A 21,319-nucleotide genomic window follows, 5' to 3' on the forward strand; every position below is an offset into this window, starting at 1 on the left:
ACCGCAAAATGCTTTTCCCCACCCAAACTCTATAGCAAAAAAAGATCAAAACAAACTCAATCAATTTAATTGCAACATATCAAAGCACCATAATACGCCCAAAACAGCACTGATTTTTTCGCCAATAATAAAAAGTGAAGGCAAAATGACTGCCTATTGATTTGCATATAAATTACAGTTATTGCTTTTTTTTGGTAGTGTTAATTGACTTTGAAATGGAAGCCCCTTTTCTGTAGCTCGGATTTTTTTTTCAGTTGGTGGCTCGTTCTTGTCGCGGGCGCTTGCTTTTTAGCGGCATTCACAGTCGCGACCAAGCCGGCAGTGATTGCCGTGCACGACGAAAGCCGGCATCAATGATGTCATGCAGTGCCTCGTCGCCAAGGGTTGAGCCCGAAATATCCACAACCATGCCAAAAGAAAAGAAAAAAAAGTTCTGCTTCTTCTTTTTTACTCCCGCCTCTGACCCTCCGCCAACGCAACCTCCAAACGTTTCCGGTCGCGGGGGACAAAGAAGACCCGGGACGGCCTCGGCATGGCGGTCAAGAGCGCCGGATCCGAATTGCCAAGGAGGGGGTGGCATTCGAGGTCCGGGTTGCTGCCGCTCGTCGCTGGCTTGAGCGTGAAGCTCGCAATCAAGCGCATGTACAGGAGGTACAGCTCCCTGTTGGCCAGCAGAGAGCCCGCGCACATGCGGTAGCCCACGCCGTACGTGAAGAGCGGCGCGTCGGGCTGCTCCAGCCACCGCTCCGGCCTAAAAACCTCAGGGTCTGGCCAGAGATTCGGATCTGAGCACGCCCCCGGCAAAGTCAGCACATTGAACTAAGAAAGTAGGCCGGTCACTAGGTTGAAGTCAAGATAAAAGGCTCAAGACATACCCATGTTGCACGCCCACGCGTTGAGGAAGAACACGGTGCCCTTTGGCATCACCACTCCCTCGTGCACCACCTCTCTGATGGATGCCCGAGGCAGCGAAAGGCGCACGACGGTGAAGTACCGCAGACTCTCGCGCACCAACGCGGCGACGTACCGGCACTGCTGGTCGTCTTCGGCGTCGCAGAGCGGGCTTGGGTTGCTGTCTGCTGTCTGCCCGGCCAGCTCCAAGTGGCGCCGTATCTCCACCCACGCCTTTTCCTGCACGTCGGGCCGATGCGCGAGCAGCGCGACGAACCAGGCCACGGTGGTGGTGACGGTGTCCAGCCCGCCGCTGAGCATGGTCAGGCTGATGCTCGTCAGCTCCGCCTTGGAGAGCCTGTGTGGGGTGGCGTCGTCCTTCTCCCCGGCCCGGTCCTCGAGGATGACGTTGCCCTGGATGCACGGAGCGTTGGTGCCGGCGTCGATGCGCTCCAGCAGCGCCCCGTCCAGCTCGCCGAGGTACGCGTCCCGCCTGTCGCGCACCTCGCGCGCCCGCGCCGAGTGGCCCGCGAAGGGGTTGAGGCGCAGCAGCGGGATGTAGTCTTGTAGGTTGCTCGTCGTCGACCGGAACCGCGAGATCTCCTCCTCGACGTGCGTGATCTCGTCAAACAGGCCGTCGCGCCTCGAAGGGCCGCGCACCCCCCAGTTCAGGGTGACGGCCAGCGACAGTGACAGGCGCTGGATCATGGGCATCGGGTCGACGGCGACCTCGCCGCCCTCGCCGCCCTCGGCGAGCTCGGCAACAAAGTCGCGCGTCTCCACGTCGAGGTGCCCCGTGTAGCCCGCCACCGACGGCCGGTTCAGGGCCGAGGCGGCGGCCCTGCGGCGGCGCTTGAGCGATTCCGAGTAGGGCGCCGTGCCGATGGTGGTGCCCGCCGTGTCGGAAAGCACCTTGTGGAAGGTGTAGAACTCGGGCCGCGACGCCAGCGCCTGCGAGCCCTGCCCGAACACGGTGCGGGCCGCCGCCGCCGAGTTGACCACGACGACCGTCACGTTCCCTAGCTGGATCTGGTAGACATCGCCGAAGCGCTTGGCCCAGACCCGGTACTTCTCGGCCGCGTCGACGCCGCGCAGGTCCCACAGGTTGCCGACCAGGGGCAGGCCGCGCGGGCCGGGCAGTCCCTTGATGCGTGCCTGGGCACGGACGAACTCATTGGCCACGACATAGAGGACAAAGGTCGCGACCAAGGCCAGGAAAGCGGCCAAAAGGGGGTTCACCAGGGCGAATCGAGCGACCGCCGTTGCTATTTGGTCGACTGCCATCGGAATGCGGGCGTGGTCTGGAAGCTGTCGATGACGTCTTTGTGACGATCTCCCCGCTCTTCTGTGCTGTGCTTCTTGCGCGACAAAAGACTGGCGGGATTCTCAGATCCCGACTCGCGAATTTTCGTCGCCTGGATCGCCATGTGCAGAGGACGATATGAAGGGGTTGGGGACGTCCCGTTTTATCTTTGTCCGTCCAGTGACTGAGCACGAATCATTGTGGCAGCACACCCTTGGAGGCATCATGCTATTTCTGCAAATCCGAAAGCATCCAAGGGTGTCCAGACCAGCCTAGGTCGCGGCACCACCAACCTGCGGCTGGTCTGCTGAGCCTTTTTTGCACAAGCCTTGCAATGATTGGGCGTTTTGCCAGGCGCTCGCGCTCCCGCGGATGCCCGAGCTTCCTCCCAGGTGCATTCCCGAGCGCTCGCGCCCCCATCTCTCCTCCTTGTAATGCCGACAGTGCCGTCACGCCGTTGCATTATGTGGGGCACGCGCTGCAGCTCGGGAGGCATGTTTGTCTATCATCTCGCCGCCAACTTCACCATGACACGGGCAGTTGCATGTCTTGTGGGGTAAAGCACAGCCAGCGAGCCAGCATCGGGATTCCGCTTTATATCTACCGTTGCCACTCTGGCCTCCTCCTCTGTGACTATATCCAGTTACCGTCAACCTCCGACGGGCGCCGCATCTTCTAGTCAGGCGGGGCCCCTCTTTCGGCGCGCTCCGCTCCCGCCGCCGATTGCTGGCTTGCCTGCCACTTTCCATCTGGCTTGGTGCGTGACAATGTCGTCGCGTCCTCGCCTCGTAGTCCTCTTGCTGATTTGTCCGCCTCTTTTTGGGCGTAGCCCCTAGCCCAGCTTCGGGTCACGGTATGTTCCGGACGGGAAAAAAAATTCTTCTTTTTTTGCAGCACTTGTCCTTCTTCTGCCTTTTTTTTTGAAGTGGACGATGTCACTGCGTTTAGGCTCAGGCTCAACCCTGGCTCCGCCAAACACCCGGCCTTCCTCGCAGCCGTCGTCCATCCGCTACCTTGTAAAAGTTATGGCCATGTGGCACCTCCCGCGCTGGTCCCGGCACGCCTCCAGCCCTTTCTTTAGATGTCTGCCTTTGTGCGTCGATGGAGGTCTTCCCAAAGCCTCGAAAGAAATTCGCTGTGCCGACGACTTCCTCTGGCGCGCCGTCACTAGTTCCAAGGTGACTTGTAGGAACAAGCGTATTGGCCCGCATCGCTGGCCTGCCGGTGACCCTTTTCCCTCCCCAGCCCTCCCACCAGCCAGGGCTCGGGCTCAGCCCTTGTTAGCTCCGGTAGGCGCATGGATCGCCGGTGCACGCGTTGACGTGGTGGGTCCGGTCAAGTGGTGGACAAAATTAAATTCACACCCAAACTACCAAATCAGGACAACATCGGAAAACACGCAGCTTTCAACAACGATTTACGACGCCAAATAAAATGGGAAAAGGCTGAGAAAAATTCCTATAGTAATTCAAAAGCTCTTGTTCTGCCCTTGTTTTCTTTGAATTTTTATTACCTAAGTTTGTGGCAGGAAAGGTTGGCAAAAATACGATATCCGTTTGGTGTGAATTTAATTTTGTCCACCACTTGCCGGTTAACTTGTGCCTAGTGCGTTGGAAAACCCAAGATGGAGTTGTTGGTTTAATGTGACGCGATGCTTAGTTGATGGCCTATGAATATGCTCAATTGACCAGTCGCCCGTTCAACCTTGGCGCCGTCTTTTTTTTTTTTTTTGGCTGCTAGTGCGTGAAATAGTCGACCCCGGGAGGCTGTCACGGTGTGTCCTTGCTTGATAAAGGTCAGGCAACTGGTCTAGTCGCAGCTAGAAACGGCCCCATTGCCTCCGCGGTGCGCTGGTTCCATTGTTGATTATGGCTGCGTGTCAGAGATACTTCCATTGATCCGTCTAAGTGAATTCCGGCTTCTCTGATCCTCGCTACAATTACTGGAATCTTCGAGAGTTTTCCCACAAATGGGGGTATTTGTCTACCTATTTTATTGACGAAGGAACATTTTTGTTCGAGGATGCAACCATCAAATGTCAGACACGAGTTCGTGAGGGTGAACTCCCAAGCCAACGCATTTCCCTCTAGCCGTGCCAGGTCCCAGCGCCAAGGGTTCGCTAGGCAGGGATTAGGTATCTGTCGCCGGTTCCCCAGAAAGCCACGCGATCTGCGAACTCTCTCCCCCCGCATCAACGACGATCATCTCTCGGTCGGGGGCGATCCAAGGACCGACCCAGGGGCGGAATTCGAAATCCCCTGCCGTACCAATTAGCCGCGCACATAATCTCACTAGCCTAGCCCGGCTTGCCACGCGCTTTTTCCCTCGAGTCGGAAATTTTATGGCCTCCTGGGGTGGGTTGCTTGGTTGCTTGGTCTGGATGGCAAGGTGGCAACGGCGTGTTTGCCGCGCCAATGGTGCCGCTGCCCGCGACGAGCTATATTGCAACCTCGTGATGGCGGCGGGGAATTGACGACCCCAGGACCCTGTCGTTCGTAACAATTCCTGGATATGGCTCGGCTTCAGGGCGCCGCTAGGGCTTGGTGGTAAACAGTCATAGTAGCGATGATGCGCTGCACCGACCTTGGCGCCAGGCAGATATAAAAATGGGCGTCCAAGGACAGCGGCCGGGCCGAAGAAGAGTAGGGGACTGCGCGCACAAGACACGCCCCAGACAGACTCTCTCGGGATAACTCCGTCTCTTCATACTGGGCCATCATGCTCGGCTGCAATGCATCCAAAGCCCTGGGCGTCCTGGCGGCCCTGCTGCTCGCCCCTGGCGCGCTTGCCCATCCGGGACACGAGCACGCGGTGCACGCGCGCGACGTCCCTCCCGTCTTTACCGACACGGGCGACTCGGCGCTTGCGTTCCCCCTGAGCCAGCTCTCGCTCGGCTCGGGCAGGTTCCGCGAGAACCAGGACCGGGCGCTGACCTACATCAAGTCGGTCAACGTCGACCGCCTGCTGTACAACTTCCGCGCCAACCACCGCGTGTCGACCAACGGCGCGCAGTCCAACAAAGGGTGGGATGCGCCCGACTTCCCCTTCCGCACGCACTTCCAGGGCCACTTCCTGACGGCCTGGGCGCAGTGCTACGCCACGCTCGGCGACGCCACGTGCCGCGACCACGCTAACTACTTCGTCGCCGAGCTGGCAAAGTGCCAGAACAACAACGCCGCGGCCGGGTTCAAGGCCGGCTACCTCTCGGGCTTCCCCGAGTCCGAGATCGACAAGGTCGAGCAGCGCACGCTCAGCAACGGCAACGTGCCCTACTACGCCATCCACAAGACCATGGCCGGCCTGCTCGACGTCTGGCGCGTCATGGGCAGCACGCAGGCGCGCGACGTGCTGCTGCGCATGGCGGGCTGGGTCGACACGCGCACGGCGGCGCTGTCGTACCAGCAGATGCAGAACATGCTCGGCACCGAGTTCGGCGGCATGAACGAGGTGCTGGCCGACGTGTTCCACCAGACGGGCGACGCGCGCTGGATCAAGACCGCGCGCCGCTTCGACCACGCCGCCGTCTTCGACCCGCTCGCCCAGGGCCAGGACCGCCTCAGCGGCCTGCACGCCAACACACAGGTGCCCAAGTGGATCGGCGCCGCGCGCGAGTACAAGGCCACGAAGGAGGAGCGGTACCGGACCGTGGCGCGCGCGGCGTGGAACTTCACCGTGGCCGCGCACACGTACGCCATCGGAGGCAACAGCCAGTCGGAGCACTTTCGCTCGCCAAACGCCATCGCGGGCTACCTCGCCAAGGACACGGCCGAGGCGTGCAACTCGTACAACATGCTCAAGCTGACGCGCGAGCTGTGGCTGGCCGACCCGTCGGCGGCCGCCTACTTTGACTTTTACGAGCGCGCGCTGCTCAACCACATGCTGGGCCAGCAGGACCCGCGCAGCGCCCACGGCCACGTCACCTACTTCACGCCCCTGAACCCGGGAGGGCGCCGCGGCGTCGGCCCGGCGTGGGGCGGCGGCACGTACAGCACCGACTACGACTCGTTCTGGTGCTGCCAGGGCACGGGCATCGAGACCAACACGAAGCTCATGGACAGCATCTACTTTCGCGGCCGGGACGACGCCACCCTGTACGTGAACCTATTCATCAGCTCGTCGGTGAAGTGGACGCAAAAGGGCGGCGTCGTGGTGACGCAGACCACGACCTTCCCCAAGTCCGACACCACCACGCTCGACGTCTCGGGCGCGGGAGGGGGCCGGTGGACGCTGGCGGTGCGCGTGCCGTCCTGGGTCGCGGGCCAGGCCGTCATCACGGTCAACGGGCAGGCGGTGCAGGGCGTCAGCACGGCGCCCGGGACCTACGCATCCATAACGCGGGACTGGCAGGCCGGCGACAAGGTGGTGGTGCGGCTGCCGATGAGGCTGTACACCATCGCGGCCAACGACGACATGGGGCTCGTCGCCGTCGCGTACGGCCCGGCCGTCCTCAGCGGCAAGTACGGCGACACCGCCCTGAGCGGCGTGCCCGGCCTGGACCTAGCCTCGGTCAAGAAGACTGGCGACCTGGACTTTGAGGCCACGTCGGGGGGCAAGAAGGTGCAGCTGGGGGCCTTTTACGACGCCCACGGCTTCAACTACAATGTGTACTGGCGGGCCAACGGGAAACTCCCCAGCAGCTAGAAGAGGAATTTGGGGGTCGTTTGGCTGCTTTGTATTTTGGTAGTTGCGCTTCCATCAAACACATGTCCTCTGCTCAACCCCACGTCGAGCCTGTTCGTGTCATGACACCCTTCGAGTGGGGGTCAAGAGTTCCGATTTACCCCACCAAGGGTTTGCTATAAACCCCAACTTGCGAGAGGGGTGGCTAGGCGTAATCGCATTTCTTCAAAAGGTAGAGAGAGCTCGCAAATATCTGCTGGACCAATTCAGGGGTACGCACATCTGTCGCCATGGCATCCAAACAACTTGATGTGATGCTCTATGGGCTCGGAGCGTGAGTGACGGACAGCTCCCTACCATCTCCCTGAGGCAATTGGCTGACGATTTTGCTTTCTCATTTGGCTGCCGACAGTATCGGCTCCTTCTACGCCTTCATCTTGAGTCGCAACCCCAACGTGAGGTTGACCGTGGTCGCGAGATCAAACTACGAAGCCGTCAGTGCCAACGGCCTTTGCATCAACAGCGAGAATCACGGAAACGGACTAGCCGTCAAGCCTTATAAGGGTATGTTGAAAAGCGATCCAGTCGCACCATCGACCACTACCTTGCCATTCTATCGCGTTGTGGTTGACCCCTATTTCTTTGCCCATCAATCGCAGTTCTTCGGACCCCTGCCGAGGCCAGCGCCAAGTTCGACTACATAGTCTGCGCAAACAAGGCGATCGGCCAGGGCGAGGTCCCCGCTCGCCTCGCGCCCGCCGTGGACGAGAATAGGACGACCATTGTGATCATCCAGAATGGAGTGGGCAACGAGGAGCCGTTCAGGAACGCGTTCCCTTCCACCACTATCATTTCATGCGTGGTGAGTACTATTACTGACGCTTGCCCAGGCTACCATTCTGTAGCCTTCGCTCTCGAGCGACTCAGCCATGCTAACAACCTCCTCCCCCAAAGACATGGGTGGGCGCCCGACAGCACACGCCGGGCTTCATCACGCACACAAAGTCCGAGGACATGCAGGTGGGCCTGTTCCCCAACGCATCGGCCGCGCCAGAGCGGGAGCAGGCGCGGCTGGACGAGTTCGCGGGCCTGCTGCGGACGGGCGGGACCGTGTTCCAGGTGGTGCCCAACGTCCAGGTGCAGCGGTGGGAGAAGGTGGTCTGGAACGTGGCGTGGAACTCGCTCACTACGCTGACTATGCTGGACACGCACGCCTGGCTGGGCAGCTCTCCCGGCGCGACGCCCATGACGCGCCGGCTCATGGGCGAGGCCATCGACGTGGCGCTGGCGCTGGGCGTGCCGCTGGACAAGGAGCAGCTCATCGACCGGCTCATGGGCAAGATCCTGGCCATGCCGCCAATCTACAGCAGCATGTACGAGGACGCAAAGCACGGCCGCCCCATGGAGGTCGAGATCATCCTCGGCTACCCAGTGCGCAAGGGGAGAGAGCTGGGCGTCAGCATCCCCACACTCGAGACCATTTACACCGTCATTACCGGGGTCAATCTTCGACTGATCAAGGCGGTTGAGAAGGCTTGAAACGCTGTGAATGATTTGGATGGACTAGCTCAAGGGAGGGTTGCACGTTATAGATGATAAATTGCCACATAGATTATATCTCACGTACCTTGGAAGATGGAAAGGCATATTCCTTCTACAACCCGAATTCCTATTTACCCTTGGCGACCTCTTTCTCATTTTCGACATCCCACCGAAGCCTGATGACCTCTGCCTGGTGCCTGCTCTTCTGACACAGCTCCCGTGACTGAAGCGCTGGCTACACCCGTCGGCTCTGTCAGCGGAGAGAAGGCCAGGGCAGCCCCGCCTGGATGCTACGGCATGGGCGAGAAGCTGGAACCTCGGGAATGGTCGGCACCGCCCTCATTCAGCTTGTCTCCGTACCCCCCACATTCTACTCCCCTCTTTGGTTTGTGCCAGGATTCTCCAAGTTCCTGCCTGAGTGGGACCGCGGCCGGCCACCCCCACACGATGCGGAGGGACAGGCACGCACACGTGTGGGCGCCCCTGCAGACCAATGGCGAATTGGATTGCTCCCACAAGATTTGCCTGCCCTCTGCCGACAGACTAAGCCCAACAGGCCTTGTGGGGTAGTAAGCCGCCGCCCCGTCTGAAGGCTCGAGGTGAGGAAAGGGAACGCGAGTGGGCTTCCTCGACGGCCTCTCCAGTCGAACCACCTTCCGCCACGACGGAGGAGATTCCCACATAGCTCCACATTCGCTCGCACTGGCCGCTCCTCCGAGCCCCCTTGCCCTCGAGTCGGTGGCTGGCAGGCTTTTCCGAACACCCTGGAGATCCTTGCAATTGTGGGGGAGGGGGACTTACCCCAGGCGGAAAATCCACTTTCCCCGGATGCTCGAGGCAGGGGTCAAGTCGAGAGTCTGAGGGGACGACGAGAGTATGCGAGAGGGCGCACCTCAGTGACGGCCTTGTCTGTGCGGTTAAGAAGAAGGCAAAGGTCGACCGCCAAACTTCTCGCGGCTCCCAAAACACCATGCCCGCACGCTGAGATACTATCGAGAAAGCTCTCTGTACGAACCGGGCCCCGTGCCAGAGAATTCTAGTAAGATTAGGTCGTCTACAAAGATTGAGATTAGGACAGACAGGAGAATTTTATTTTTTTCCTTGGGCCAAAGCCCCTGAGTATCACAATGGGGGACAAACGAGGCCACTTGGGCAACTCGGTCCGGTCCATCACGATCGCGACGGCCATCAGCATGGCAGGGTATGTCTGAGGGCTTTTTCACAGAGAAGGCATCCCTACCATCCCCTATCCCGGCAGTGCCTTTCTGACGGGGGCCTTTTTTTTTCCCCCACGCAGGTTCCTCTACGGCCTCGACACGGGCATCATCGCGTCTACCATCGCGCACTCGACCTTCAAGCGCGCCATGTACGGCGCCGCCATGAAGAACGCGGCCATCCAGGGCGGCATCGTGTCGGCCTACTACGGTGGGTCGGCCGTCGGGTCCGCGGCGTCGGGCTGGACCATGGACGCGTGCTCGCGCCGCTGGTCGCTCCTCATCGGCTCGGCCGTCTCCGTCGTCGGCGCCGTCGTGCAGGCCGCCGCGGCGGGCCCGGCCATGATGATCGCGGGCCGCGCCCTCAGCGGCTTCTCCACGGGCATGGTCTACCCCGTCGCGCCCGTGTACCTGTCCGAGATCTCGCCGCCCGAGAACAGGGCGTTCCTGGTCGGGCTCAAGGGCCTGATGAACACGCTCGGCTTCTTCGCCGCGGGCTGGATCGGCTACGCCGGCTCGTTCGCCACTGGGGACTTGCAGTGGCGGATACCGCTGGCAACGCAGGCGCCGCCGGCATTGCTGCTGGCCATCATGACGTTTTTCCTTCCGTACTCTCCTCGCTGGTGTAAGTCAACCCTCCATATTTGACGTGACCTGGGCTGTTTCCGCACTGTATCGTAGATACGGAACACTGACACACAGGAGGGGGTAGTGATGCAAAAACAACAATACGAAGACGCCAAAAAGACGATGCACTACCTCCACGAGCACCGCGGCGAGGACTTCATCGAGCAGGAGTACGCCCGGATGTACGAGCAGATCGCCATCGAGGCCAACCGCAAAAAGGCGGCGCGGTGGGGCGTCCTCTTCACGCGGCGCTACATCCGGCGGACGCTGCTGGGCTGCCTCATCGTCAACATGACCAAGCTCTCGGGCTCAAACATCATCCAGAACTACCAGACGCTCATGTACGACGCGCTCGGGTACAAGGGGCAGCAGGTGCTGCTGATCCAGGCCCTGTACGGCTTCATGGCCCTGGTGGCGCAGGCCGTGTCCGTCTTCACCATATCGGACCACTGGCCGCGCCGGCCGACCGTCATCGGGGGCGAGGTCTGCCTCGTGGCCATCCTGTGCATCCTGACGGGCCTGTCGGCCGCCTTCCCCGACGACCGCAACCCCGACGGCAGCCGCGCGGGGGTGGCCTTCATCTACCTCTTCGCCTTCGCCTACTCCTTCTTCTTCAACAGCGTCGTGTGGGTGCTGGTGGCCGAGATCTTCCCGCTCGACCTGCGCGGCGTCGGCGTCGGCTTCTCCGTCTTCTCCCAGGCCATCACCGCCATCTGGCTGTCCTTCGCCGCCAGCATCGCCTTCCAGGAGATCGCGTGGCGCTTCTACTTTGTCTTCATCGCCTGCAACGTCTTTGCCGGCCTGTGCTACTTCTTCTTCCTGCCCGAGACCAACCAGCTCGGACTGGAGGAGATTGCGGCCCGCTTTGGTGACGTCGTCGCCGCTCCGCTGGAGAAGAACGTCGAGACGCCACCCTCGCCTGTGCAGCGGAATATTTCGGCTGCCGAACAGTCGGCTAACCCCGATAAGACAGAGTCAACCGCGCACATCGAGCGCGCCGCTGATGGCAAGAGCAATGTCTGATTGGCTTGTCTTGAACCGGGCATGGCGGTCGAAACGGGTTGGGGCTGAGCTTCTATAGTCGGGATTTTGTTTGGCCGAGAACTGTTTAGCTAGAAGAAACCGGAACTTCTTAGAAGCTCCTTCATACTGGGTATCACATGCCCGTACGATAATGAAAGTGGTCATCTTTAGCCAAACGATCCATCAAGATTATGCCCCGACACCTCCGTGCAGGGCCATATCCCAGTTCTCGATTGCCGAATCTGCAAAGAAGGCATCAAACCTTTCCATCATGCCGCCAGTGACCTGCGGGCGGGAGAAACACCATCAGTTCACCATTTCATCGTCTCAAGACGGGAACGTGACACTCAATCTGGCTAGATGGTGTTAAATCCAGCAGACGGCAAGGTAAACACTCACCAGAGATTCGAACTGACCCCACCCCGTCAATAGGGTCATGGGGCTGCTGCCACTGCCACCTGGGCTGTCATCTGAGGGAAAGCTGACGGGGTGTGCGCTGTTGGGGGCTTGGAAGAGCTGCTGGAGATTGGAATTCAACGCCGAGGCCCCGCTGAGCGACAGATCAAGCCCCGCGACGCCGTTATTATCGAACCTCGCCACAGGCTGTAGCATGTCTGTGCCTCCTCTCTGTCCCGGATACGAAGGGGCTGACATGCGCCTACGCCGCGCCGTTGCCTGTCCCGAATTAGGCAGTGTCCCATTGCGAGTTATCTCCTGGGCGGCATTCGAGGCAGGGGATAGGGCCCCATTCATCCCGCTCGCCAGTCCGACCGTGTCTGGTAGACCCATGGCGGCTGCCGAAGCTAGATAGGGGCAGTGCTTCAGCACCTCGTTTCGGAGTTCCTGCAGCACAACACCATAGCGCTCCGTCAGGGTGCCTCTGATGGCAACGGATGCGAGATGGTCTTGACAAACAGTGGCCGCGTTAAACGCAGCCAGATACGTTTCCGGCGGGGAGTTTCGTTGCTGGATCGCGTGGACGTAAAGAACAACGACGGCGCAGAACCCGTAGTACGGTATCAACTGTCCGTATTCCCAGCGTCAGCACGCAGACATGGATAACATTCGAATCGGGTCTATATCAATGACTTACAAACATTGTACTGTACAGCTGGTCGGCGCTGTCTATATCGTGTACCAACCTGGCAATATTCGTGGCAGCGTCAAGACATAACCTAACGTTATCCTCGGCCTCGGCACTCCTCATTGCGGGCTGAGCATTATTCTGCCTATGCCTGCTACCGTGACTCGCTAGGCTGGCAAAGTTTTCGAGGAGGAATGGTCGATGCACAAGGATCTGGGAATGCCAGAAGGCGAGCTTGAGGACATCGCGCTGCCGCAGTACGATGGGTACAAACATGGAAGAGTCACCCCCCGTGTCGAGCAGGTAGGCCACCTGTCCGCGCCACTCGAAAAGTAGCTTCGTGTACTTATCTGCGAGGCGCAGTCTCTCGGAGCGGGATGGGGGCTTGATACCATACAGGTCGCGCAAGACTCCGGCCAGGATTCGAGAGAGCTTGTGGTGGGCCACCGCACCGGTCATTATGGAGTGGTACCTGGGCGCCGGCATTGGTGCATGGTGGTTGCGCCTCCTTGACAGCTGCGAGTCGTCAACGCAGGCGGGGAGCTCCTGGTCGATGTCTTCGTCGTGGAATGTGCGCGGCCTGCCAAGCACCGAGCTGAGGTATATGTCGAGGTTGTAGGCGCACCAGAACGTTCGCTTGCGGCACTCGGATTCAACCTGGTCTGTGGGCTGTGACAACAGCGCCGATGAGTCACTGCGGGCCCTACGATGTATTCCCAGGGCGATGACCAAGTGAGCTGTCGTGCCGAACAGAGTCCAGCAGTGGTTCAGCCGGGAGTGCGCTAGCAGATACAAGCATTGCGCGAGACGCGCCTGGACGCTGGTTAGACGGATGCGACCCCGTTCGGCTGTGAGCTGGTGCTCGGCGGCAGAGAAGAAGCGAACACTGGATACAGCAGCTTCCGTGTGTGACACGCGCTCAATGTCGGCTACGGACGGCGCTAGGGCTGAAAGCTTGGCCGAGGAAGGGAAGCTTATGGACTGAGCAAACACCATGAATAGCAGCGCAGTGCGACACCGAGCAGTATCTCTCTCCCGCATCGCGCCGTTGGTTTCATAGAGCTCTGCCAGCCATTCCTCAACTGTGGGACGGTGCAAGAAGCGCTGCGTGGCGTGGGCAAAGTCAAAATATCGCCGTACCATGCTCTCCGCCTCGTTTTTGGGTGGCAAGATGACGAAGGTCGGGTCTGTATCGGGTAAGGGCATGTCCCCAAACGTGAAGATGGACGAGTCCGAGGCCCCTAGGGGCATCTGCATCTGCAATTTCCGCTGCAAACGCAGCAAGAAGGAGACTCCAGATGATGGGCCGACATAGTGGCCCTGCTGGTCTGTTTGGGACGGCTCCGGGGAGTTGCGGGAGGAGGTGACGTCGGGGCGGGGAGTCTCCCCATCTCCGGAAGTCCCGCGCCCCTTACTGGCCGAAGCGCCCTCACGGCCGTGGTCCGTGGTGGTGGGGCCGTCACCGACCGGCTCGCGAGGACTACTTGGCGTGATCGTAGCATCCTGAGCTCCAGCAGGAACCCCACTTGGTACAGCTGTATCTTGCTCCATCCCTGAGTTCTGTCTACACCCATGATCGGGATCCATGGAGGACTCATCGTACAGCAGCCCGGCAGCGGTGGTTTCCTCAGATGGCTCAATAGAAGGGAGGCGTCCCCGGCGATAGGCAGCAGTAAACTGACAGTCAAGCTTTGCCTGTGCACATGTGCTGCAGGGGAACTTTCCTGAGCACCTCGTTTTTCGTCTACATGAGCCACATGCCGATATTAGCAAGAGCGGCAGCGACAAAATCAGGAGCGCAAGAGCGGCAGTCGACAAGATGAATGAGCACCCACGTCTTGCACCTGTCACAGGCACGGCTGACCCGTGTGCGTGCACTATCGTCTCCCCAACGCACCCTTTTGGTGGGGCGCGGGTCCACGAGGCTTGGACTTGGGCGACGCTGACCATTTCCGCCCTCCACTACCGTGCTCTGGTCCGCATCAGCACTGGCGAGGAAGTCGGAGCCATCTGAGTGGTTGCTCATCCTCTTGGCTGCGAGTAGGGTGGGTGATGGCGGAGAATCGTGGTCGAATACAGCGGCGCCAGGGGATGTGTCGGCATGTGTGACAACAGAGCAGTGTTATCCGAGGGAAGGAAATCTCCGTTGTTGGCGAGTGGGAGCTTGCCTGGAAAAGAGTCGTAGGGCCAGCAAAGGCGGACATGGACAACAGCTGGGACCATTGATTCTACTGACCCGCAGCCCATCCGCCAGGCCCTGAGCTCTTTGTATGCTTTTCCGAAGTCCATTCCGTCCCTGATCCGTGTCCGTGAGTGGAGGCAGCGATGGCCGGCTGGCCCTTACAAGGTCTGGTTGAGAGTCGGGGTTGTCTCCGGACCGACTCGAGCCCACCTTCCCCTCACAACAGCGCCCAGCCATTAGGAAAAGTTCGGTGGGGAGGCCCCGCACAAGTTCGGCACTCCAGAGCCGCGAGTCGTGTTGCCCGGGGCGGGTGTGGGGGCGCTGGTTGGCTTTACCCTAACCCGAGATTGAGATTACATCATCCACTTGCGCGGCAGGGCTCTGAGCAGGAGCCACTTCACGCTCGCGGGTCACGTCGCGTAAAAGTCCTATACGTCCCAGCAGAAATCTATTGCCCTGATCACCTAGGTCTTGTGTACTACTATGCTGCCCAATCACGCGCTCGCCTTCTGGGCCAGGTTTTGCTTCGCAAACGCCTCGACGGCGTCCTTGAGCGTCTTCTCATCGGCCTCCTCAAATATGTTGACACCCAGCCTGGCCGGGAAGTTGTAGCGCGCGTGCCTCTCCAGCGAGTCGATCTTGGCCATTGCGTCGGCCGGCAGTTCAAAGTCGACAAAGTTCTCCTCGATTCGCGACGGCGTGACCGACTTGGGCAGCACCACGGTTCCGCGCTGTGCTGCCCACTGAATCAGCACCTGTGCCGGCTGCCGGCCCACCTGCTTTGCCACTTCAATCACCATCGGGTCGTCAATCGGCTTGGGCTTGTCGTATATGTTGTTGCCCGACGGACTGTAGGCCTGCACGACGATTCCCTGACGCGACGCGACGACGGCAGTTAGCTTGGGCTGTGTTCCATTCGCCATGGGTGGCCTGAAGCCAACCTACCTGTTCCTTGGACCACTTCAGCAGTTCCGGCTGCTGCAGATATGGGTGTGCTTCGATCTGGTTCACGGCCGGCTTGATCTTGGCAGTCTCCAACAGCCTCTCGATCCGCTGCCGCGTGAAGTTGCTGACGCCAATGGCTCGGATCTTGCCTTTCTCCACGAGTTGCTCCATCACGGCCCATGTTTCCGAGTCTGGCACGTCGATGACGTCGGCCTCACCATTCTCTTTCAAGGGGAAGAGCTCCCGCGGGTTGGCTGGCCTCTTGAACGACACGGGCCAGTGGATAAGGTACAGGTCTAGGTAGTCGGTGCCGAGATCATTTAGGGTTTGGTTCAGCGCGTCCTCGACGTCCTCGGGCCGGTGAAAGGTGTTCCACAGCTTCGAGGTGATGAAGATGTCGGAGCGAGGCACCCCGGACGCGCGGATTCCCTCGCCCACCTCGAACTCGTTGCCATAACACGCCGCGGCATCAATGTGCCGGTATCCATGGCGGAGCGCGTGTTCGACAGCTTTCGTGACCTCATTTGGTTTGGATTGCTACAAGAGAACATCTTCCCCTCAGCATTCGAACAACGGACCTGAAAAGGCATCAAACAGCGACCGAATGAGAAACTTACCCAAGTGCCAAGCCCGATGAGGGGCATCTCATGGCCACTGTTCAGCTTGACTTTGCGCCCTGACGACATGATTCCTGGTGCTGCTCGAGTGATGCAATTATTCCTGGGCTATCAATCTGTCAAGTCAAATCTCTTGAAAGCGAGAACAAGGGGCGGGTTATCGCGGGACATATGATGCTAACTGGGAGCGTTTTTGGTCCCTTTCTTGGGCGAGTTCTGACCGGCACCTGACGGTTAGAAAACTTGGGCAAGCCGGCCCAAGACAGGCCCTTACGGCTACACCACAGCTCGGACCGGCCCTCGACCGAATCCGTCAGAGCATCATTGTCTCGTGTGGACTTGCAGGGCAATCTCCCCACACCGCGAGTCGGGCAGCCGTGCCCGGGATTAGATCCCCGCATCGTTGGGATTAAACGCCATCGAACCCAGTTGACATGGATCAATTTCTTTTCCGGCCCAAATCCCGTCAGCTTTTCCGACGACGACTATTGTTGCAGACATCCGAGTCCCACCGCAATCTTGATGCAACATGACCAGTGTGACGATCAACCCGCGGACTGGAGAAGCTTTCTTCGGCCCCGGCCCGATTGATATTGCATACCGAGATCCGGAGCATCTATCCCACGCCGAATTAGGCCACAGGTTGCCGGGCGCTTGGGCTGCGGCCAGATTGTATGGGATAGTCGGTCTTGTACAAATGGGTGGTTTTGCAAAGAATTGGCTTCCGACGTTGTGTACTTGACGGTTCTGCCTTCATCCTTTTGCATCGTATCGTCCAGAACCTGCGACAGTCCACACCAAGCCCCAAAACTCAAAGGCTGAGTTTTAGATCGTCTTCTTGACAGGTTTGCTTGACGTTTCTCGACACGTACTTTCATCATGCCGGGCACTCTCATAGCACCAGCCCCCGCGGAAAACGGGCTGCATCCTCATGGCAAGACCAACGGGGTTTCATATACACATATCGAAGTGCAGGGAGAAGACGATACATCACTGAATGCAGCACCAAACGGTGGACATGAGGTATCCGCGCTACCCAGCGCGGCCAATGGGTCAAACAAGACCATGGCGCATACCAGCACGACTCACCTCAGCTGCGTGGATGATCTGATTAGGGAGCGGGCATCTACTATCTCAGATGCGCCCCTGATTACCTATCCCAACTCGGCCGTTAGGTGTGCAGAATGGGTCGAGTACACCGCGCGCGATCTTGACACGTTCGCGGACGAGGCTGCCAAAGAACTGACCAGGCAGGGTCTGGTGCCCAAGGTGCGTCGCCTTGCACGTTAACCCTTGCCCGATGATCCTCCTGCCTCGACTAACAACTCTGTGGCTTCTAGGAACGCAAGAGCGCAAAAAGCGAGGTGGTGGCACTACTTGGTCATTCCGACCTCGATTACGCCATCACAATCTTGGCCCTGACGCGCATGGGCTTTGCTGTCCTGTTTTTGTCAACTCGCTTACATACCGAGGCCTACGTCTCGCTCCTAGACAAATGTGAATGCTTCCGGATCGTTACGACCTCTAAATATGCAGACACCGTTCGGAGCGTTCGCGGCACGGGCCGCGAGCTGGAGACGTTCGATGTCGTGCCCAAGGCTATCTATGGCCTTCCCTCAACCACGCCACGGTTTGAGAAGCAAACCGAGTTTGAGGACCAGTCCGGCGTTTGCGCCTTCATCGTTCACTCCTCTGGGAGTACGGGCCTTCCCAAGCCCATCTTCCAAACCCATCGGGCATGCCTGAGCAACTACCAGATCGGCAGCGGCATGCGCGCGTTTGTGACGCTACCGCTCTTCCACAACAGCGGCCTCTCGACCACCTTCAGGGGCATCGTCGCGGGCAGGCGGACGGCCCTCTACAATGCCGCCATACCCATCACTAACGCCAACATGCTCGAGGCGATGCGAGCAATTGATCCACAGTCATTCAACTGTGTTCCTTACGTGCTCAAGATCCTTGCCGAGACTGAGGAGGGTATCCGCGCCCTGGCCAGGTGCAAAGTTGTCGTCTTTGCTGGTAGCGGGTGCCCTGACGACCTGGGGGATCTGTTGGTTGACAATGGAGTGCCCTTAATAGCACACTATGGACAGTACGTACCCTTGATCCAACATTCTGCCACTTACAAGAGAAGCTGGGGCTCGCCCGCTAACAACTTCCTCCAGGACGGAGATGGGTCAGCTCATGATGTCGTCGCGTGATCTGGCAACCGACAAGACATGGAACTGGCTGCGACCGCTGCCCACGGCCAAGCCTTACCTGGTGATGGAGGCGATAGGCGAGGGCATGTACGAGCTCGTGGTGCTGGACGGCCTGCCATCAAAGGTCATGTCCAACTGCGACACGCCGGCGCCCAACTCGTACAGGACCCGCGACACGTTCGAAAAGCACCCAACCATGGAGGATGTATGGAAGCACGTGGGGCGGCTGGACGACCGCCTGACGCTGGTCAACGGCGAGAAGGTGCTTCCGGTACCGATGGAGAACCGCATTCGCCTCGACGAGCGGGTGCAGGACTGCGTCGTCTTTGGGGCCGGCCGCGCGTTCCCTGGACTGATTGTGGTCAGGAGCGAGAACGTGCCGAGGGAGTGGACCGACGAGCAGTACCTGGATGCCATCTGGCCCACCATCCAGAGCGCAAACGAGGGCGCGGAGAAGTTCAGCCAGATCGACCGCGATATGGTGCAAGTTTTGGGTGTCGATACGGAATACCCACGCACCGACAAGGGCACAATCATCCGCGCGGCGTCGTACAAGCGCTTTGCGAGCCTCATCGACGCTCTGTACGTCAGGTTCGAGGGTGGTCCGTCGGTGGCCCAGATTGCTGTCAGCGGAAAGAGGCGCATGGGTGCCGACGACTGGGAGCCGTACCTCCTCAACCTGATCCACGAGCGGCTCGGGCTGAAGGACATTGGACCGGATACGGACTTTTTCAACGCCGGCATGGACAGCCTCCAGGCCATCATGGCAAGGGGACACATGATGCGGCAGCTGGATCTCGGCGGGGCGGTGCTGGGCCAGAACGCCATGTTCGAGCACCCTTCAGTGCGGCAACTGACCAAGCACCTCACGTCCCTCGTGAGGCCAGAGTCGTCGTCCCCCGCCGCGACATCACCGCTGACGCCAGAGGAGGAGGCCGCGGCCGTGATGCGCGAGCTGGTGCACGAGTACGGCCAGTTCGAGCCCTTCGTCCCCGGCGACCAGACCCCCGACGGCGACGTTGTGCTGCTGACGGGCGCCACGGGCTCGCTGGGCGCGCACATGCTCTCGCAACTGCTCGCCATGCCCCACGTCGGGCACGTCTACTGCCTCGTGCGCGCCCCGGACCCGGCCGCCGCCGCCTCGCGCGTCTTCGGCTCGCTCTCGGACCGCGGCCTGGGCGGCGCCCTCACCCCGGCCCAGGCGGCAAAGGTGGTGGCGCTGCCGGCCGACCTGTCCCGCGAGGCGGACCTGGGCCTGGGCGCCGACGTCTACGCCAGGCTGCGCGCGTCCGTCACCTCGATCCTCCACGTCGCGTGGGCCGTCAACTTCAACCTCGGCGTGCGCTCCTTCGCGCCCGTGCACATCGCCGGCGTGCGCAACCTGCTCCGCCTGGCGCTGTCGGTCCCCTTCCCGCAGCCCGCCCGCTTCTCCTTCGTGTCGTCCGTCTCGGCCGCGGCCGGCACGCCGCTGCCGGCGCGCGTGGCCGAGTCCTTCGTGGCGGACCCGCGCCACGCGCAGGGCATGGGCTACGCGCGCTCCAAGTGGGTGGCCGAGCACGTGGTCCGGCGCGCCGCAGAGGAGGCCTGGCCCCCTGCCGCTGCCGCTGCCACCGTCCCCCCGCGCGTGCTGCGCACCGGCCAGGTCGTCGGCGACTCGCGCGAGGGCAGGTGGAACGCCACCGAGGCCATCCCGCTCATGATCCAGGCCGCCGAGACCATGGGCTGCCTGCCGCGCCTGGACGAGCGCCCCAGCTGGATCCCCGTCGACGTGTGCGCCCGCGCCGTCGCCGAGCTCAGCGGGGTGGTCGCCGCTGCGGACGAGGCCGAGGTGGTCGAGGACCCGGGCCACGTTGTCTACCACGTCCTCAACCCGCGCACCTTTGACTGGACCGCGGAGCCGCTGCCGGCGCTGCGGGCCGCCGGCCTCGCGTTCGAGGAGGTCGGGCAGCGCGAGTGGGTGGCGCGGCTGCGGGCGGCGGCCGAGAGGGGCGAGGACCCGGCGCGAAACCCGACGCTCAAGCTGCTCGACTTCTTCGCGGACAAGTACGACAACGACAGGCCGGGCCGCAGGGGGCTCGCGTTCGAGACGGAGAAGACGGAGCGTCGGAGCGCCGCCGTCGCGGGTCGGTTCGACGTCATTGGGGCAGGATTGATGCGCAAGTGTGTTGAGAGCTGGAGGGCGAGGGAGTGGGCGGCGGTAAAGAAGTTGGAATGAGGTGCTTTAGTGCTCATCCTTTTCTTTTTTTCATTCAGGTGTTTCCTTCCCTCTCGTTCCCATCCAGCCATGTATATATCACTCCGAGATGATCAAGTTTATTATACAACCCTTTAGTTCAATTCTTCCAGAAATCCGCTCTTTGAATCTGCTCAGTGTCCTCCTTTCGCCTCTAACCGCAACTCTTTGGTCCAACACACCCTGCCTCCATCCTTTCTGCCAGCCCGCCCGCGGCCCTAGCCACCTTGGCAGCCGCCTCCTTGATCCTCTTTGACCGCTCGACCAGTTTCGGAACGTCCTTGTCGTCCGCATTCGAGCTCACCGGCCCGCGCTCCTTCACGATGTGGCCCCACTCGTCGGCCGCCCGCACGACTAGCAGGGCGGCGTCCTCGACCATGCGGGCCCGCGCCGCCGGGTTCCTCCCCCTGTCGCTGTGGCCCTCGACGCGCAGCAGCTGGTCGGCGGCGGCGGCCGTGGTCCCCTCCTCGATCACCCGCGGCCGCCGCTCCATGACCTCGGCTATGACCTTCCACACGGCCTCCAGGTCTTCTTTTATCGCCTTGCCGCTCAGCTCGGCGGATATTATGCGCGTCTCGGGAGAGTAGCTACGCCCGCCGCTGCCGCCGCTACTAGCATTGGGGGTTTGGGTTGGTGGTGCTGGTGCTGGCGGTGCTGGGAGCGGCGGCGGCAGCATCACGCCGCGGCCCGCATCACACAGCGGCGCTACTCCGTCGTAGACGCAGTTGCTGCAGGGCCCCGTGCCATTCCCAGCCCCCTCCAGCACGACGCAGTCGGGCGACGGGCCCTCGCCGCGCCGGCAGCGGGCGCAGGCGCGGCCCGGGTCCGCCGCCGCCG

At 60.7% G+C, this 21,319-nt stretch overlaps 8 protein-coding genes across 9 annotated transcripts in view; 4 read left to right on the plus strand and 4 right to left on the minus strand.

Annotated features, from left to right (window-relative positions):
* Window positions 1-117: 117 nt before the first annotated feature.
* Window positions 118-2,447, minus strand: GGTG_05642 (3-hydroxyphenylacetate 6 hydroxylase). Its single transcript, XM_009223446.1, has 2 exons — window positions 876-2,447; window positions 118-785 (listed from the first exon to the last, which is right to left on the minus strand). The coding sequence occupies exons 1-2, from the start codon at window positions 2,173-2,175 to the stop codon at window positions 448-450; spliced, it is 1,638 nt and encodes a 545-aa protein (XP_009221710.1). The 5' UTR covers window positions 2,176-2,447; the 3' UTR covers window positions 118-447.
* A 1,780-nt stretch (window positions 2,448-4,227) lies between these two features.
* Window positions 4,228-7,057, plus strand: GGTG_05643 (hypothetical protein). Its single transcript, XM_009223447.1, has one exon. The coding sequence runs from the start codon at window positions 4,913-4,915 to the stop codon at window positions 6,833-6,835; it is 1,923 nt and encodes a 640-aa protein (XP_009221711.1). The 5' UTR covers window positions 4,228-4,912; the 3' UTR covers window positions 6,836-7,057.
* GGTG_05644 (2-dehydropantoate 2-reductase) lies at window positions 6,998-8,536 on the plus strand. The gene is made up of 4 exons (XM_009223448.1): window positions 6,998-7,148; window positions 7,227-7,378; window positions 7,474-7,676; window positions 7,769-8,536. The coding sequence occupies exons 1-4, from the start codon at window positions 7,105-7,107 to the stop codon at window positions 8,351-8,353; spliced, it is 984 nt and encodes a 327-aa protein (XP_009221712.1). The 5' UTR covers window positions 6,998-7,104; the 3' UTR covers window positions 8,354-8,536.
* A 627-nt stretch (window positions 8,537-9,163) lies between these two features.
* Window positions 9,164-11,220, plus strand: GGTG_05645 (hypothetical protein; the record flags this gene model as incomplete). The annotated part of the gene is made up of 3 exons (XM_009223449.1): window positions 9,164-9,557; window positions 9,654-10,195; window positions 10,283-11,220. Exons 1-3 carry the CDS (start codon window positions 9,484-9,486, stop codon window positions 11,218-11,220), a joined length of 1,554 nt encoding a protein of 517 aa, XP_009221713.1. The 5' UTR covers window positions 9,164-9,483.
* GGTG_05646 lies at window positions 9,371-14,707 on the minus strand (the record flags this gene model as incomplete). 2 transcript variants are annotated; one of them, XM_009223451.1, is made up of 5 exons in its annotated part: window positions 9,371-11,346; window positions 11,483-12,243; window positions 12,314-13,714; window positions 13,826-14,048; window positions 14,202-14,254. In XM_009223451.1, 4 exons carry the CDS (start codon window positions 14,252-14,254, stop codon window positions 11,587-11,589), a joined length of 2,334 nt encoding a protein of 777 aa, XP_009221715.1. In that variant the 3' UTR covers window positions 9,371-11,346; window positions 11,483-11,586. The 2 variants fall into 2 exon arrangements, with proteins under 2 accessions (XP_009221715.1, XP_009221714.1); XM_009223450.1 differs by having other exon boundaries at window positions 9,371-11,505; window positions 11,620-12,243; window positions 12,314-14,048; window positions 14,140-14,707.
* A 214-nt stretch (window positions 14,708-14,921) lies between these two features.
* GGTG_05647 (hypothetical protein) lies at window positions 14,922-16,249 on the minus strand. The gene is made up of 3 exons (XM_009223452.1): window positions 16,049-16,249; window positions 15,432-15,968; window positions 14,922-15,358 (listed from the first exon to the last, which is right to left on the minus strand). Exons 1-3 carry the CDS (start codon window positions 16,115-16,117, stop codon window positions 14,981-14,983), a joined length of 984 nt encoding a protein of 327 aa, XP_009221716.1. The 5' UTR covers window positions 16,118-16,249; the 3' UTR covers window positions 14,922-14,980.
* An 864-nt stretch (window positions 16,250-17,113) lies between these two features.
* On the plus strand, window positions 17,114-20,464 carry GGTG_05648 (hypothetical protein; the record flags this gene model as incomplete). The annotated part of the gene is made up of 3 exons (XM_009223453.1): window positions 17,114-17,317; window positions 17,389-18,140; window positions 18,214-20,464. The coding sequence occupies 3 exons, from the start codon at window positions 17,114-17,116 to the stop codon at window positions 20,462-20,464; spliced, it is 3,207 nt and encodes a 1,068-aa protein (XP_009221717.1).
* Window positions 20,465-20,502: 38 nt separating this feature from the next.
* GGTG_05649 (hypothetical protein) overlaps window positions 20,503-21,319 on the minus strand; it is a gene marked incomplete at its 5' end in the record, with an annotated part of 1,686 nt that continues 869 nt past the window's right edge. Inside the window, one exon of the mRNA XM_009223454.1 lies at window positions 20,503-21,210. Coding sequence (XP_009221718.1) covers window positions 20,637-21,210 — 574 coding nt within the window. The 3' untranslated portion in view covers window positions 20,503-20,636. The remainder of the gene's footprint in view (window positions 21,211-21,319) is intronic.

The sequence above is a fragment of the Gaeumannomyces tritici genome (assembly GCF_000145635.1).
Source record: "Gaeumannomyces tritici R3-111a-1 unplaced genomic scaffold supercont2.3, whole genome shotgun sequence".
NCBI classification, from domain to species: Eukaryota; Fungi; Ascomycota; class Sordariomycetes; order Magnaporthales; family Magnaporthaceae; genus Gaeumannomyces; species Gaeumannomyces tritici.